The sequence below is a fragment of the Macaca thibetana genome, chromosome 19 (assembly GCF_024542745.1).
Source record: "Macaca thibetana thibetana isolate TM-01 chromosome 19, ASM2454274v1, whole genome shotgun sequence".
Classification (NCBI taxonomy): domain Eukaryota; kingdom Metazoa; phylum Chordata; class Mammalia; order Primates; family Cercopithecidae; genus Macaca; species Macaca thibetana.
The window spans coordinates 11355488-11372176 of record NC_065596.1 but is presented as its reverse complement, the minus strand read 5'-3'; the positions used below and the strand labels follow the sequence as shown (position 1 = coordinate 11372176).

Sequence of the window (16689 nt, the reverse complement as noted above, 5' to 3'; positions counted from 1 at the left end):
TGAACTCCTGACCTCAGGTGATCCACCCGCCTTGGCCTCCCAAAGTGCTAGGATTATAGGCATGAGCCACAGCACCCGGCCTTTTGTTTTTTTGAGTCGGAGTTTCACTCTTGTTGCCCAGGCTGTAGTGCCATGGTGTGATCTCGGCTCACTGCAACCACCACCTCCCAGGTTCAAATAATTCTCCTGCCTCAGCCTCCTGAGTAGCTGGGATTACAGGCATCCGCCACCACACCCAGCTAAATTTTGTACTTTTTTAGTAGAGATGGGTTTCTCCATGTTGGTCAGTCTGGTCTCCCAAAGTGCTGGGATTACAGATGTGAGCCACCACACCTAGCCTAAAAATATACTTTTCATCAGCTAGGTGTGGTGGCATGCACCTGTACTCCCAGCTATTTGGGAGGCTGAGGCAGGAAAATCATTTCAACTGGAAAGGTCAAGGCTGCAGTGAGCTACGATGGCACCACTGCACTCCAGCATGGGCAACAGAGTGAGATCCCATCTCAATAGAAAAAGGGAGCTGTGACTCTGTCAAGTTTACAGCATCACTGGCTCGCTCACTCAGTGCCTGCCTGTGCCGTGGCTGATCCCTCAAGCCCCAGAAACACATCCCATACACATACACTCCACAACGCATTCAGAAGAGCACTCATACGTTGGAAGAAAGAACATAAAAGATCTGCAGGGCGTGGTGGTTCATGCCTGTAATCCCAACACTTTGGGAGGCTGAGGCAGGTGGATCACCTGAGGTCAGGAGTTCAAGACCAGCCTGGCCAACATGGCAAAATCCCATCTCTACTAAAAATACAAAAATTATCTGGGTGTGGTGGCGGGCGCTTGTAATCCCAGCTACTCGGGAGGCTGAGACAGGAGAATCACTTGAATCCGGGAGGTGGAGGTTGCAGTGAGACAAGATTGTGCCACTGCCCTCTAGCCTGGATGACGGAGCAAGACTCCGTCTCTAAATAAATAAATAATAACATAGAGGCCAGGCACAGTGGCTCACACCTATAATTTCAGTACTTTGGAAGGCTGAGAGAGGAGGATCAGTAGAGCCCAGGAGTTTGAGACCAACCTGGGCAATATAGGGAGACCCTGTCTCTACAAAAATAAAATAGCCAGGCGAGGTGGCATGCACCTGTGGTCCCAGCTACTTAGGAGGCTGAGGTGGAAGGCTGCCTTAAGCCCAGGAGTTCCGGGCTGCCGTGAGCCATCATTGTGCCACTGTACTCCCATCTGGGAGACAGAGTGAGAGAGACCCTGTCTCAAACAAACAAACCCAAAACAGGCCAGGCACAGTGGCTCATGCCTGTAATCCCAGCACTTTGGGAGGCCGAGATAGGCGGATCATTTGAGGTCAGTTCAAGTTCAAGACCAGCCCGGCCAACATGGCAAAACCACATCTCTACTACAAATAAAAAATTAGTTGGGTATGGTGGAGCATTCCTGTAATCCCAGCTATTCAGGAGGCTGAGGCATGAGAACCGCTTCAACCCAGGAGGCAGAGCTTGCAGTGAGCCGAGATCACGCCATTGCACTCCAGCCTGGGTGACAGAGCGAGACTCCATCTCAAAAATAAAAATAAAAATAAAAAGATCAAGAGAACCTAAGCCATTAAAAAAAAAAAGATTCACCTGGGCGTGGTGGCTCATGCCTGTAATCCCAGCACTTTGGGAGGCTGAGGCAGGCAAATCACTTAAGGTCGGGAGTTTGAGACCAGCCTGGCCAACATGGTGAAACCCCATCTCTACTAAAAATACAAAAATTAGCTGGGTGTGGTGGCACATGCCTGCAATCCCAGCTACTTGGGAGGCTGAGGCAGGAGAATTGCTGGAAACCAAGAGGCGGAGGTTGCAGTTAGCAGAGATCGCACCACTGAACTCCAGCCTGGGTGACAAGAGTGAAACTCTGTCTCAAAAAAAAAAAAAAAAAAAAAAGGAATCCGGAACACGCACACGTGCACAGACACACTGGGGCACTTGTGCAAGCACTGGCTTAGAATGGGAGTCCCAATCAGGGCTCAGTCACGCATTTGCAGTCAACACACACCACACGACACAAATACGTATAAAAAAGGCTGACGTTTTATTTCCAGGTTGGCACATGTGTAAGGCACAGGGGCGAATGGCTTTGGGGTCCCGGAACTGGAAATGGAGAGGGGTGTGTCTGAGGTGACGCTGCCTCTACCACCCCCTAAGTGCACTTGAGACAGGACCAGTGGTGGTGGTTTCGGCCCAGGGTCCTGAAGGGTACCACTGGCTCTGGGGGGGAGCCGTGGGGACAGTTCCCCAGGCAGGAACCTCTACTTTCCAGCTACCCAGGAGGGACCCTCTCCTCCTAGGGGGCTAGGCCAGCTCCAAAGTGCTTGGTGGCTCCCCAGGCTTAACGGACCAGCCTGCCAGGGAGGGCTGGGGTCAGAGAGAGAAAAGTAAGATAAGAACGAGGAGAAGCACCCCCACCAGCACGGCGATGGCACACCACTGTCGGCGGTCTGGGAACGAGAAGATCAGAGGTCACCGGGGGAGAGGGTACCACCTACAACCTGCCCCCACTAGGACTGACCTCGCCCCCGAGGGGACTCACCACTCGTCATGTGGGATACTTTGGCCAACTTCCTGAGGACCCCGTCCATGCGGGACTGGGTGTGGTCCATCTCTTGGGCGAAGGCATCCAGCATGCTGCCAAGAACAGGATGGCATCAGCCCCAGACGGCCCAGACACACCAGGGTGGCCGAGAGACCCTGGCCCACCCCCAGGGTCCTGGCCTCACATGCCCTGCTCGTCCAGCTCTTCCCCAACGCGGCCGGACATGTGCTTCAGAACCTGGATGCTCCCAGACACCATCTCCAGCTGTTGATCCTGTTCGTCCATGATCAGCTGCAGAGCGAAGGGGTGGGAGGTGCTGTTGAAAAGGACCCCAGAAGGCCAGGCGCGGTGGCTCATGACTGTCATCCCAGCACTTTGGGAGGCCGAGGCAGGTGGATCACTTGAGGCCAGGAGTTCAAGACCAGCCTGGCCAACATGGTGAAACTCCAACTCTCCTAAAAATATAAAAATTAGCCAGGCATTGTGGTGGGCGCCTGTAATCCCAGCTGCTCAGGAGGCTGAGGCAGGAGAATCGCTTGAAGCTGGGAGGTTGCAGTGAGCTGAGATCACGCCACTGCACTCCAGCCTTGGCAACAAAGCAAGACTCCATCTCAACAACAACAACATAAAGGGACCTCAGACCTCAGATCGGTCTGCAAGACTCTCCCCTCCCTGGATCCACCCCACCGGCCCCAAAACCTGCTGTGTGGCCTGCTGCTCTTCGATGTAGCGAGACGTGGCCGAGACTGCACTGGCATCCAGCAGGTCGCTGAGTGACTTCTGGGGAGCTGGCTTGCCTGCCAGGATCTGCAGGGGCACACAACATAGGCTCGGGGAGGGACCCCAACTCCCAGAGGGGCATGGGGGACAAATCCCCACAGTGGTGAGTCAGGGAGGCAGACTCTGGGGCAGGAGAGCCTGCATTCCCCACTCACCACTTACTAGCAAGGTGACCCAGAGACCCCGTCATTTGACTTCCTTGTGCCTCAGATTCCTCATCTGTAAAATGCAGAGAACAGGATGGGCATGGTAGCTCAGGCTTGTAATCCCAGCACTTTGGGAGGCAGAGGTGGGCAGATCACTTGAGGTCAGGAGCTTGAGACCAGCCTGGCCAACATGGTGAAACTCTATCTCTACTAAAAGTACAAAAATTGGGCTGGCTGCAGTGGCTCATGCCTGTAATCCCAGCTCTTTGGGAGGCCGAGGCAGATGGATTACAAGGTCAAGAGTTTGAGACTAGCCTGGCCAACATGGTGAAACCCCATCTCTACCAAAAATACAAAAAGTAGTCAGGCGTGGTGGCGGGTGCCTGTAATTCCAGCTACTCGGGAGGCTGAGGCAGGAGAATTACTTGAACCTGGGAGGCGGAGGCTGCAGTGAGCCAAGATCACACCACTGCACTCCAGCCTGGGTGACAGATTAAGACCTTCTCTCAAAAAATAAAAAAATAAAATAAAAAATAATAACATAACATAACATAACATAACATAACATAACATAACATAACATAAAATAAAAAAAATACCAGGTGTGGTGGTGCACGCCTGTAATCCCAGCTACTTGTGAGGCTGAGACAGGAGAATCACTTGAACCTGGAAGGTGGTAGTTGCAGTGAGCTGAGATCACACCACTGCATTCCAGCCTGGGTGTCAGAGTGAACTTGCCTCAAAAAAAATAAATAAAATGGGAAGTTTTCTGGGTTGAAATGAGGATTTAAAGAATTAATTCAAAGGCCAGGCGCGGTGGCTCAAGCCTGTAATCCCAGCACTTTGGGAGGCCAAGGCAGGCGGATCACAAGGTCAAGAGATCAAGATCATCCTGGCTAACACGGTGAAACCCCGTCTCTACTAAAGAAATACAAAAAACTAGCCAGGTGAGGTGGCGGGTGCCTGTAGTCCCAGCTACTTGGGAGGCTGAGGCAGGAGAATGGCGTGAACCCGGGAGGCGGAGCTTGCAGTGAGCTGAGATCTGGCCATTGCACTCCAGCCTGGGCGACAGAGCGAGACTCTGTCTCAAAAAAAAAAAAGAATTAATTCATGGGGGACACTTAGAGCAGTACCCAACACATAGTAATGCTAGTAAATGTCACATTTTACTATTTATTTATTTCGGGGGGGATTTTAGCTGGGATTACAAGCACCTGCCACCACATCTGGCTAATTGTTGTATTTTTAGTAAAGATGGGGTTTCCCCATGTTATCCAGGCTAGTCTCGAACTCCTGACCTCAAATGATCCACCCGCCTCGGCCTCCCAAAGTGCTGGGATTATAGGCGTGAGCTACTGCACCTGGCCCAACAGATGTTTGTTTGTTTGTTTATTTGAGACAGCGTCTTGCTCTGTCACCTAGGCTGGAGTACACTGGTGTGATCTCGGCTCACTGCAACCTCTACTTCCCGGGTTCAAGCAATTCTCCTGCCTCAGCTTCCCAAGTAACTGAGATTATGGGTGTTCACCACCACGCCTGGCTAATTTTTGTATTTTTTGTAGAGACAGGGTTTCATCATGTTGGCCAGGTTGGTCTTGAACTCCTGACCTCAGGTGATCCACCTGCCTCGGCCTCACGAAGTGCTGAGCTTTTAGGTGTGAGCCACCATGCCCGGCTTCAACAGATGTATTTTAGAGTTTGGACTTCAATTCCCCCAAGGCAGCACATCTGGAAGGCATGTGGGCACAGCTATGGGATGACAAACTGGTAGGACCCTCCCTGACCCCATGTAGGCTTATGAGGGACAGAGAAAGGCTGGTGGTTCTCAACATATGAAAAATATCAACAGAGAACACCAAGAGAAAAGGTAGACTGACAGGGGTGGTTGGGAGAAACACAGACACAGACACACACACACACACACACACACGGCAGGCACATTACAGATAAAATTGGCGGATATGAGGATATGACGGGGGGAAATGCAGATACACTCAGAGGCCAAGTGCACACACCCAAATAGGTGAGGTACATGCACAGATGAAAAGGTGGGGGCAGATCACCTGATGTCGGGAGTTCGAGACCAGCCTGGCCAACACGGGGAAACCCCGTCTCTACTAAAAACACAAAAATTAGCCGGGCATAGTGGCACACTCCTGTCGTCCCAGCTACCCGGGAGGCTGAGGCAGGAGAATTGCTTGAACCCAGAAAGTGGAGGTTGCAGTGAGTCAAGAGTGCACCACTGCACTCCAGCCTGGACAATAGGGCAAGACTCCATTTAACAAAAAAAAAAAGGCCGGGCGCGGTGGCTCAAGCCTGTAATCCCAGCACTTTGGGAGGCCGAGACGGGCGGATCATGAGGTCAGGAGATCGAGACCATCCTGGCTAATACGGTGAAACCCCGTCTCTACTAAAAAATACAAAAAACTAGCCGGGCGAGGTGGCGGGCGCCTGTAGTCCCAGCTACTCGGGAGGCTGAGGCAGGAGAATGGCGTGAACCCGAGAGGAGGAGCTTGCAGTGAGCTGAGATCCGGCCACTGCACTCCAGCCTGGGTGACAGAGCAAGACTCCGTCTCAAAAAAAAAAAAAAAAAAAAAAAAAAAAAAAAAAAAAAAAAAGGAAGCTGGCCGGACGTAATGGCTCATGCCATTTGGGAGGCCAGCACTTTGGGAGGCCAAAGCTGGTGGATCACAAGGTCAGGAGATCGAGACCATCCTGGCCAATATGATGAAACTCCGTCTCTACTAAAAATACAAAAATTGGCCGGGCACGGTGGCTCACACCTAATCCCAGCACTTTGGGAGGCCAAGGTGGGTGGATCACGAGGTCAGGAGTTCAAGACCAGCCTGGCCAAGATGTTGAAACCCCGTCTCTACTAGAAATACAAAATTTGGCCAGGTGCAGTGGCTCAAGCCTGTAATCTCAGCATTTTGGGAGGCTGAGACAGGCAGATCATGAGGTCAGGAGATCAAGACCATCCTGGCTAACACGGTGAAACCCTGTCTCTACTAAAAAAATACAAAAAACTAGCCAGGTGTGGTGGCGGGCACCTGTAGTCCCAGCTACTCGGGAGGCTGAGGCAGGAGAATGGCATAAACCCAGGAGGCGGAGTTTGCAGTGAGCTGAGATCCGGCCACTGCACTCCAGCCTGGGCGACAGAGCGAGACTCCGTCTCAAAAAAAAAAAAAGAAAAAAGAAATACAAAATTTAGCCAGGCATTCTGGTGGAAGCCTATAATCCCAGCTACTCGGGAGGCTGAGACAGAGAATGGCTTGAACCTGGGAAGCGGAGGTTGCAGTGAGCCGAGATCACATCACAGCACTCCAGCCTGGGCAACAGAGCAAGACTCCGTCTCAAAAAAAAAAAAAATTAGCCGGGCATGGTGGCATGTGCCTGTAGTCCCAGCTACTCGGGAGGCTGAGGCTGGAGAATCACTTGATCCCAGGAGGCGGAGGTTGCAGTGAGTCAAGATCGCGCCACTGCACTCCAGCCTGGGCGACAGAGCGAGACTCCGTCTCAAAAAAAAAAAAAGAAAAAAGAAATACAAAATTTAGCCAGGCATTCTGGTGGAAGCCTATAATCCCAGCTACTCGGGAGGCTGAGACAGAGAATGGCTTGAACCCGGGAAGCGGAGGTTGCAGTGAGCCGAGATCACATCACAGCACTCCAGCCTGGGCAACAGAGCAAGACTCCATCTCAAAAAAAAAAAAATTAGCCGGGCATGGTGGCATGTGCCTGTATTTCAGCTACTCAGGAAGCTGAGGCTGGAGAATCACTTGATCCCAGGAGGCGGAGGTTGCAGTGAGTCAAGATCGCGCCACTGCACTCCAGCCTGGCAACAGAGCGAGACTGCATCTCAGGAAAAAAAAAAAAAAAAGGAAGCTATGCGCAATGGCTCATGTCTGTAATCCCAGCACTTTGGGAGGCTGAGGCGGGCAGATCACTTGATGTGAGATGTGAGGAGTTCGAGACCAGGCTGTCCAGGATGATGAAACCCTACTAAAAATATAAAAATTACCTGGGCATGGTGATGGGCACCTGTAATCCCAGCTACTAGGGAAGCTGAGGCAGGAGAATCGCTTGAACCCAGGAGGCGGAGCTTGCAGTGAGCTGAGATCGAGCCACTACACTCCAGCCTGGGCAACAGAGCAAGACTCCATCTCAAAAAAAAAAAGAGTAAAAGGCAGGCATGCGTCCTGGAAACAGCTGCAAACAGGACAAATGGCATGGAAGCAGAAATCAGATAGGTACACAGGCCCCCAGCCGTCCCCTGCAACAGGAAACCAGTATAGACCCAGAGGAGACAGTAGAGAGGAACCCATGGACATATACACACAGAGAAGTTCAGGTGCACACACCGAGAAAGTGCAGGCAGGTAGACAGCAAGAAGACAACTGCACACAGAGAGGACGGGCACTGTCGCAAAAGGGACAGGCGAACACATGCAGAGGGATCTGGCTTGCACTCAAAGGCGTGGTCACCCCCAGGCGCTCAGGTGGACCGAGTGGGTTAGGAAGGCTTACCTCTCTGTTATTCCTCTCCAAAAATGCTAGGGCTGTTGGGCTGACCATATGGTCCTTCATTTCCTGGAGGTGAGGACAGCATTAGGGAGGAAAGACACTCAGGCCCGGCGCGGTGGCTCAGGCCTGTAATCCCAGCACTTTGAGAGGCCGAGTCGGGTGGATCACCTGAGGTCGGGAGTTCGAGACCAGCCTGCCCAACATGGTGAAACCTCGTCTCTACTAAAAACACAAAAATTAGCCGGGTATGGTGGCAGGCACCTGTGAAGTCCCAACTACTCAGGAGACTGAGACACGAGAATCGCTTGAGACCGGGAGGCGTATGTTGCAGTAAGCCAAGATGGCAACAATGTACTCCAGCCTGAGCGACAGAGACTCTGTTAAAAAAAAGAAAAGAAAAGAAAACAAAACAAAAAAGACACTCAAACCGTCCCCCACTCCCCGCCTGCAGGACCTTTCCTGACCTGGACTGCCTCTCGCATCCGCTCCACGAACACCTTTCTCTCCTGCAGGTCCCCGGCCGGGAGCTTGAACTTGCCTGGGTTGGCTTCCACTATACGTGGGCTGAGAGTCAAGGGTCAAGGCCAGAGCCAGATAGCATCATCATCCCCCTCCCTAGGGGTCTAGCCCTCCCCGAGGGCGGGCTCCCAGGCCCCCTGCTACCGCAGTGAGCTCTCCCATGCCACCCCCCGCCACAAAGCCCCAGGATATCGATGGTCTCTTCCAGGTCCTCGAGGTCCCACTCGATGCTGCGCAGGCCATTCCGTAGCTCATTGGTCGTCCAGTCCAGCTCCTCGCGTCCGACCGCCGCGCTTTCCTGCAGAAGCTCGCACCAGCGCTGGTATAGCCCGCGGGCCGTGTTCACCGCCTTCTGCACCTCGCTGCGGGCAGGGGCACGGCGGGCGCAGCTGGGGGCAGGCGGTCCTTCCGCCTGCCTCTGCCCCCGATTGCAAACCCAAACGCATGGGGGACTCCGGAGACCCCCATATACCCCTGCGTGCGCCTCCCACTTTGCACCCCGACGGCCTTGCCTAGCCCGCCGGGCACGCTGGAGCCGGCACCCGGGCACTAGCTGGATTGGGGACGGAGCACCCTCCGCCCTCCCCCGTCGTGGTCACTCACCCTCGGACTACAAAAAAGGGGTCTTCGAGAGACATGTCAATCCCCTTCCCCCCAGGCCGAAACCCCCTCCCGGCCTGGGTTCGCGGGCTGGTTCTCTCCCAACCCAGGAGAACGCGCCACCACCCCCGCCCCCCGTCACGCCACCATCGAGAGCGGGACCGCCAGGGCAGAAAGAGAGGCCTCGGAGGCCGGACGTGCGGACACTTCCGCCCTCTCTGCAGCCATCTTGGTTGTGGGCAGAGGCAGCTTCCGGTACGCATGCCCCGCCCCTTCGCCCTCTTGTGCTGCACCGTAGGGAGCGGTGTCGGAGTTCTGGCTGGGCCTGTTCGGGTCCGAGTTCGGAATCTCGGTTCAAGGCTCAGTTCCTCGGATTGTTCCTGCTCAACCTCAGTTTCCCTTCCAGGCACGGGCAATGTAAATAATGGTAGCCTCCCTTATCTCTGGCGGCTGGGGACTATGGCTGGGGAAGGGGCTCATTCGATTGGTTGAACGTTTTCATGGACTCCCTGAGCTGGCACCTGGGAGATCGTCCCAGTCCAGGGTCCCGAGTGTCAGATTTGGGCAAGGTTTGGGGGAGAGGTGGTCCTTCCTTCCCCCTGCCGGGGCGGGGCGAGGAGCGGGCCTGCTCCTGCGGGGAGTTCTGCCGCATTCTCCAAATCTCTCTTTCCTGAGAAGTGGGCAAGCTGGGGGCACCTCGAGGTCGCCTTGGGGCGAGGTGGCCGTGAGTGGGGGTCCCAGATATTCCAGGGGCGGGGGGAGGTCACCTTCGAGAGCGTGCGTGGAGGTGGGTGTCTTCAGAAGCGCGGATTCTTTCTGGGTGCGAGCCTGGGGGTCGCGGGAGGTATGGTGGCTTTGAGGATGGTCTCCAGGGGGGCCCTCTGTGTGGGGTCTCCGTCTGGGTACGGGCCAGGAATATCAGCGAAGGGACTCAGGGTCGTCCCTATGTGTGACAGTGGCGCTCTGTGTGTTGAGGGGTGAGGGAAGCTTCGGGAAAGCACATTTTTGAGTGGTAGGGGGCCTGGTCTCCCCTGGAGGGTGGGCGGGTTATCCGAGGGAGTCCTCAGAGGGTCGCCCCCTTGCGCGTCAGAGTTGCTGCGTGGGGTCTCAGAGATAGCGCCTGGGCCGGGTAAGTCATTGTGGGGTCTCCGTGGTAAGGTTAGCGGGGCGGGGACGGGGGCGTCTTCGGCAGGTCGTCGCAGTGTGGCACCATCGTTGAATGGGGACGAGTTTGGGAATGGTCTTTTAAGGGGGAATAATTTTTGAGTTCCCACCGTGCGGGGGGAGGGCGGGACGGGAGGGTGCCCCAAGGCCTGAGAAGATCAGTGTGGGGCAGGGGTCAGGGATAACCTGGGAGGGGGCCTTGTATGGGGGAAATAATTGGGAAGGGGAGAGATGGGATGAACGGGGTCTCAGCGGGTCGTCTCTTGTGTATGTAGGGTCGTTCTGTAGCGTCTCTGGGAGATGGCCTTCGTGGGAGCCCTCCGGTCGCCCCTACCCGCTGCGGGGTGCTTTCCTGGCGTCACGCCTTCCTGGCCCCTGGAGGGAAGGAAGTGAAACTCTCCTCCCCACCCACATGGCTGGAATGCGAGTCAGGAAGCCTGGGGCTCCAGCTTGCTCGGGCTGGCTAGACTGGGGATGGGAAGGGGCGTGCCCGGAGCGCAAAGTCCCGCCCCTCGCCCCCCGGAAGCCCCGCCACCGCCTGGTAAGGCGATCACGGGCCCTTTCCTAATATGGGCAACCGGAAGCGGCCCGCGCGACTGTCCTACGTCACTCCGTCCAAATTTAGTTGTGGAAGTCAGCGGGCGCTGGTGGCGGGAAGGCGCCGCGAGCCAGTGCGGGCGGAAACGGGAGGCGCACCACCCCTTAAAGGGCCCGCACCAGGAATGAATGGAGCCATTCGAACAAGTCTGCATCCTTTTTTTGGAGGAATTGCAATTAGGATTTCTTGGAGAGACGGCGCGTAGCGGAGGGTAGGGCGGAGGTTTTCTATTTGCTGTGTCTCTGCATTGCTGGGTTTCCAGCTCCCAACAGAACCCCGCCTCCCGGAGCGCGGAGGCGGAACTCGTCCCCCCTTGTCTGGGGGGCGGCAGCCACGTGTTCACGGGGACTGTCGTGCGCGCCGGTTTCGCAGCCTTGCGAGCTCTAAACCCACCCATGGAGCTCCTGTCGCAGGAGACTGCGGGGGAATGGCTTGGTACGAATCACGGGAACCCGCAGCGGCTCACCGCCTACAAGCAAGGGCTGTCGTACGCTAGAGACCGAAGAGCTGGAGGCCCCAGTGGCCTCCTTTCACAGCAGTAGCAAATATTGTTTGTCTAGTAAATATTGGCCCAGTGACTGTGCCTTGGTTTCCCCATTTGAAAGAAGCAGATAGAACAGTATCCTCCGAGGAGTGGAGGCTGCGGTTCGGTGAATTACGGATAAAAGGAGAGCTCTTAACCTAGCCTGGCACGTAGTAAGCGCTGTTAGCATGATTATTGGTGCAGAAGACACTCATGGTCAGGCTGGAACCCAGGTCTTTCCCTGTGTGAAGGGAAACTTGCCACCCACGACCCACTGGGGCCTCCAGACGCGAGCATGTGGGTAGGCCCTGAGCCCCATCCCCGGCCCCCCTTCCTTGGGCCAAGGCGCTAATGCATCGGCGGGGCCGAGAGAAAGGAGCCCACCCAGAGAGCTCAGCGTGGAGTGGGGGGAAGCTTCGCCAGGGTTCCCGTCCGCTTTCCCTGCTGGGTAAATCGCATTCTGTCGCTTTAAGGAGTGTTTGGCCGCGACGAGTTGGAAAGCCCGGATGCGTCCTTCGGTTGGGCGGGGTTTCTCAGTGACGTCACTGGGGGTATAAAAGGGCCTGGGTGGCGGGCGCCCGGGCAGAGCGTCCTAGCAGTGTCACCGCGTGGGTTGGTTCGTGGAGAGAGGCGTGAGCGAGCCCGTTGTCCGGAGTGCACCTGCTGCCTGTTCTGTCCGTCCCGGGAGCCCACGCCGCCGTCGCCGTCGAGTCGCCATGGAAGTGCAGAAGGAGGCACAGCGCATCATGACCCTGTCGGTGTGGAAGATGTATCACTCCCGCATGCAGCGCGGTGGCCTGCGGCTGCACCGGAGTCTGCAGCTGTCGCTGGTCATGCGCAGCGCCCGGGAGCTCTACCTCTCGGCCAAGGTAGAGGCCCTCGAGCCCGAAGTGTCCTTGCCGCCCGCCCTCCCCTCTGACCCTCGCCTGCACCCGCCCCGGGAAGCTGAGTCCACGGCCGAGACAGCGACCCCCGACGGTGAGCACCCGTCTCCGGAGCCCATGGACACGCAGGAGGCGCCGACAGCCGAGGAGACCTCCGCCTACTGTGGCCCGCGCCCCGCCAAAGTCAGCCGCAAACGACGCAGCAGCAGCCTGAGCGACGGCGGGGACGCTGGACTGGTCCCGAGCAAGAAAGCCCGGCTGGAAGAAAAGGAGGAAGAGGAGGGGGCGTCATCCGAAGTCGCCGATCGCCTGCAACCGCCCCCGGCGCAAGCGGAGGGCGCCTTTCCCAACCTGGCCCGCGTCCTGCAGAGGCGCTTCTCCGGCCTCCTGAACTGCAGCCCCGCGGCCCCTCCGACGGCGCCGCCCGCGTGCGAGGCAAAGCCCGCCTGCCGCCCGGCGGACAGCATGCTCAACGTGCTCGTGCGGGCCGTGGTGGCCTTTTGAGGACCCCGAGCGGCGCTGCCAGATCCCAGAGCGCGCGTCGAACCGTCGGCCGGAGGGCGCAGACCCGAGACGAGGCGACCCCCCTCCATCCCGGGGGGAGCGCCCGCGAAAACCGTGGAGAGAAGCCGCCGCCCGGGCTGCTGAGAGGCCCGGAGAGGGACTCTGTCCCCGGGGAGCCATCGCCTTCAGTGTGCAGCGACGGCACCGAGGAGTCTGAGCCGGGGGCGCGGGCGCCTGCCGCAGAGACCTGCGCCCAGAGGTGCTGTCTTAGTGGACTGGGACGTGAACCTTTCGCTCTCCTTCTGGACTGGGAGAAGGGAGGCTTGGGTTTTTGTTTTGTATTTTTGTTTTGTTTTGTTTTTTAGATCTCCTCAGGGTCGGACTTGATTTTGTACTGGGGGCTGTGGTGGCCCTTTTCAAGGTTTTTCAAGAGTTGGTTTTGCGTTTCCAACCTCGGAGAATTCCAGGCACTCCCCTTCCCCCTCCACTGACATACTTGTGTAAGCGGTCATCGTTGCGTCATGGGGCAGGCGTGGGGAGCTTCCTGTCGCCTTGCGTGGGTGTGGGGCCTGGGAGGAGGGTCTGGGGCGTGCACCCGCCCTGGGGAGTGGGGAGGAGAGTGGCCTGAGTCACTTCACCCCCGCGTGCTGCTGGTTAATGTCCCGCGCCTCTGCACCTTCGGGTGAGAGCGGGGGCTGATCTAGTTTCACATTCAAGTTTTTCTCATCTGCATTAGAGGTGCCCAGTAGGTTCCCAGGTTTCAGCGTGCCCCTCCCTCAGACACGGACACAATCATCCCAGAAGTTCCTGGTCTGAATCACGAGAATGTTGGAGGGGTGGGGGTGTCAGTGGAAAGGCATAAAGCTGAGCTGAGACCAGTTGCTGGTGAAACTGGGCCAATCTGGGGAGGGGAATATCTTTGCCAGGGAGTTCCTGAGGGTCTGTTTTGTTTACCCTTCGTGTGGTGAATTCTTTTTAATTCCGTCTACCTGGCGTTTTGTTAGAAATGTCAGATAGGAAAATAAAGACCATTTGAGTAAAAAAGCCGGTGCTGTCTGGTTTTCTGCTCTGGTGGGGGAGGGGCGGGGTTAAAGGGTCAGGGGCTGGCGGCGGCTCGCTGGGGCCCCAAGAACCGGTCTGACCGGTTACCACGTGGGCGGGAGAGGGCTGGGCCCTCTTTTCCTTGTCCGGGCATTCCCTAACTGGAGCCCCGCCCCCTCCAGATTTGGGGGTTCCCTTGAAATTGTCCTACAACTCCGGGACAGGGAGGTCGGGGCTTTCTGAGTTGAGACGATAGTACTAAACAGTGCCCCAAGCGGAGCTGGGGCCTGATCGCCCTTTGAAGCCTTGAAAGGTGGTCGATCTCTCCCCCCGCCCCCACCCCGAGACCAAACTGAATCAGCTGCGGCCGGGGCCCTACAGCCTCAGGTGGAGCTGAGTGGGTGAGCTTTGAAGGGCTATTTATGCCCCAATTCCCGTATCTTCCTGGAGAAATCGCTTTGTGGCTTAGGCAGGGACGTGCAGCCTCAGTTTCTTCATCTGTGAAATGGGCCTCTAAGCAGTGTCTCCACCCGGCTTTAGGTTTTTAAAAATGCCCATTACAGCCCTAGTTATTTGCTTGGGTGACTCCCCAGCTCTAGAATAACCACCCTAAAAGGAGAAAGCCCTTTCAATGTCCCCCACGTATGTTTAGGAGTGGGGTTGTAGGCGTTGCCCCAGGGCGAAGGGAGGGGGCCTGTCGGGAAGACAAAAGAGTCGCAGGTGCGGGGAGTGGTGGCGGCGGGAGGCGCCGGGAAAGCACTCGCCCCGCCCCCCCGACGGCTGGCTCTGCCGCCGCAGGCTTCCCATGACCCCAGGGGAACTGACCCCGTGGCCGGAGTGTAGAAGGAGGGGCAGACCGGCCTCAAAACGTCTGCTGGTGGAATCTGGGAGCTTTGGTTCCCCTTCCGCCCAACCCACACCCCCTTTCCCCTCCTGTGTGGATTGTGAAGGAGAGCTTCTCACCGTTCTCCTCCAGCCAAGCTCGCCCCCACGGCTGCCTGATTCCTTCCTGGGAACACGTGGGGGGACTTTTAAAAGGCGCCACCTACTCTGATTCCTGACCCACCCAACTCCCCCAGGGGACGTGGGGGCATTGGAGCCCCACACCGCAGGCAGTAGCTCAATGCACCCACGTCGGAGTTACTCCCCCGCTAGCGTGGCGCAGCTTGGGGAAGTCCCGGGCCGCTGGGGAGGGGGCCTCGCCGCGCATCCTGTCGCAGGAACCGCCGGGCCCTTCCTTCCGCGGGAAGCGGCTTGGCGGACCCCCGCCCCCGCCCGGGCCTTGGGGGTTTCCGGTGCCCGGCCGCCGTGGGGCTGGGGACTGAAAGTGATGGGACGGAAGATGGGGCAGGAACAAACACCCTACAGACACATCCCCTTGAGACACACCCATCCCCAAGACCCCATTGGACCCATCAGAAAAGGCAGCATTGAACCTTGTCACCGCAAATGACATCGGTGAGGCCTGGACTAATTGATTGGACACTAGCTGTGAAAACTAAAAAGGTCACCCATCCTGTGACCAGCAGGTTCCAGCAGGGAACCCCAAGCCTGCAGCAGGAGACTCCAGAAAGGTGTTTGCTGCTGGCTTGTACTAAATTGGCACAAATTGCGTACAGCACAGCCTATATGCCCATCCTCCCAGATGGGTTCTCCCTAGAGGATAAAAGGCCCGAGCCAGACAGAACTACACACACAGGCCACACAGATAACTCGGAACGAGAAACATGATGCTGAGTGACAAAGGCCAGCTGCAGGAGTGGGGTAAGAAGCACCTATTCCGGGCCCCTCCGTGGCTCACGTGGCTCAGCCTGTAGTCTGAGCACTTTGGAAGGCTGAGGTGGGTGGATCACCAGAGGTCAGGAGTTCGAGACCAGCCTGGTCAACATGGTGAAACCCCCATCTCTACTAAAAATACAAAAATTAGCCAGGCAAGGTGGCAGCCACCTGTAATCCCAGCTACTCCGGAGGCTGAGGCAGGAGAATCGTTTGAACCCGGGAAGCACAGGCTGCAGTGCGCTGAGATCGCACCACTGCACTCCAGCCTGCGCTACAGAGGAAGACTCTGTCTCAAAAAAAAAAAAAAAAAAAAGAAGAAGAAGAAGAACATTCTGGAGGGAGACAACCAGGTCTACTTTCTTGCTATGCAGCCTTGAGCAAGTGAGCAAGTCACTTGACCCCCTCTGGGCCTGTTTCCCCAGCAACGTATTGGGGACAGTAATAGTCCCTGCCTTTTAGGTTTGTTGTGAGGATTGAGATACTGCATGTAATCCTTACAACAAACCTAGCAGAGTGCCTAGCACATAGAAGGTGCTAAATGTGCTGGGTGCCGTGGTTCATGCCTGTAACCCCAAAAATTTAGGAGGCTGAGGTCGGAGGATCACTTGAGGCCAAGAGTTTTCAGTGCAGTCATGGCTCAAAGTAGCCATGTAGCCTCGAACTCCCAGGCTCAAGCAATCCTCCCACCTCAGCCTCCCAAGCAGGTTAGACCACAGGCTCAGGCACCATGCACAGCTAATTTTTTTTTCTCCCTCTTCCTTCCTTCCTTTCTTTTTCTTTCTTTCTCTTTCTCTTTCCCTCCTTCCTTCCTTTTCTCTCTCTTTCTTTCTTCCTTTTCTTCCTTGCTTGCTTGCTTTCGACTGGAGTCTCTCTCTATCACCCAGGCTGGAGGGCAGTGGCTTGATCACAGTTCACTGTGGCCTTGAGCTCCTGGGCTCAAGCAGTGCTCCCACCTCAGCCTCCGGAGTAGCTGAGACTACGCCACCACACCCAGCTAATTTTTTTTTTCTTCTTCTTCTCTCTCTTTTCTTTCTTCTTTCTTTTC

General features: G+C 56.3%; 2 protein-coding genes across 2 annotated transcripts in view; one reads left to right on the top strand and one right to left on the bottom strand.

The window, feature by feature from the left end:
- Positions 1-2062: 2062 nt before the first annotated feature.
- STX10 (syntaxin 10) overlaps positions 2063-16689 on the bottom strand; it is a 121616-nt gene continuing 106989 nt past the window's right edge. Inside the window, exons 2-9 of the mRNA XM_050770726.1 lie at positions 9155-9308; positions 8744-8913; positions 8497-8591; positions 8036-8098; positions 3286-3393; positions 2771-2877; positions 2584-2678; positions 2063-2491 (exon numbers count right to left, since the gene is read on the bottom strand). Of these exons, the coding sequence (XP_050626683.1) occupies positions 2415-2491; positions 2584-2678; positions 2771-2877; positions 3286-3393; positions 8036-8098; positions 8497-8591; positions 8744-8913; positions 9155-9189 (750 nt within the window). The 5' untranslated portion in view covers positions 9190-9308 and the 3' untranslated portion in view covers positions 2063-2414. The remainder of the gene's footprint in view (positions 2492-2583; positions 2679-2770; positions 2878-3285; positions 3394-8035; positions 8099-8496; positions 8592-8743; positions 8914-9154; positions 9309-16689) is intronic.
- On the top strand, positions 10852-13868 carry IER2 (immediate early response 2). The gene has a single exon (XM_050770748.1). It carries the CDS (start codon positions 12153-12155, stop codon positions 12822-12824), a length of 672 nt encoding a protein of 223 aa, XP_050626705.1. The 5' UTR covers positions 10852-12152; the 3' UTR covers positions 12825-13868.

What these genes read in the sequence shown, in the direction of transcription:
- IER2 (XM_050770748.1), top strand. Translation starts at nt 12,153, where the DNA reads ATGGAAGTGCAGAAGGAGGCACAGCGCATCATGACCCTGTCGGTGTGG.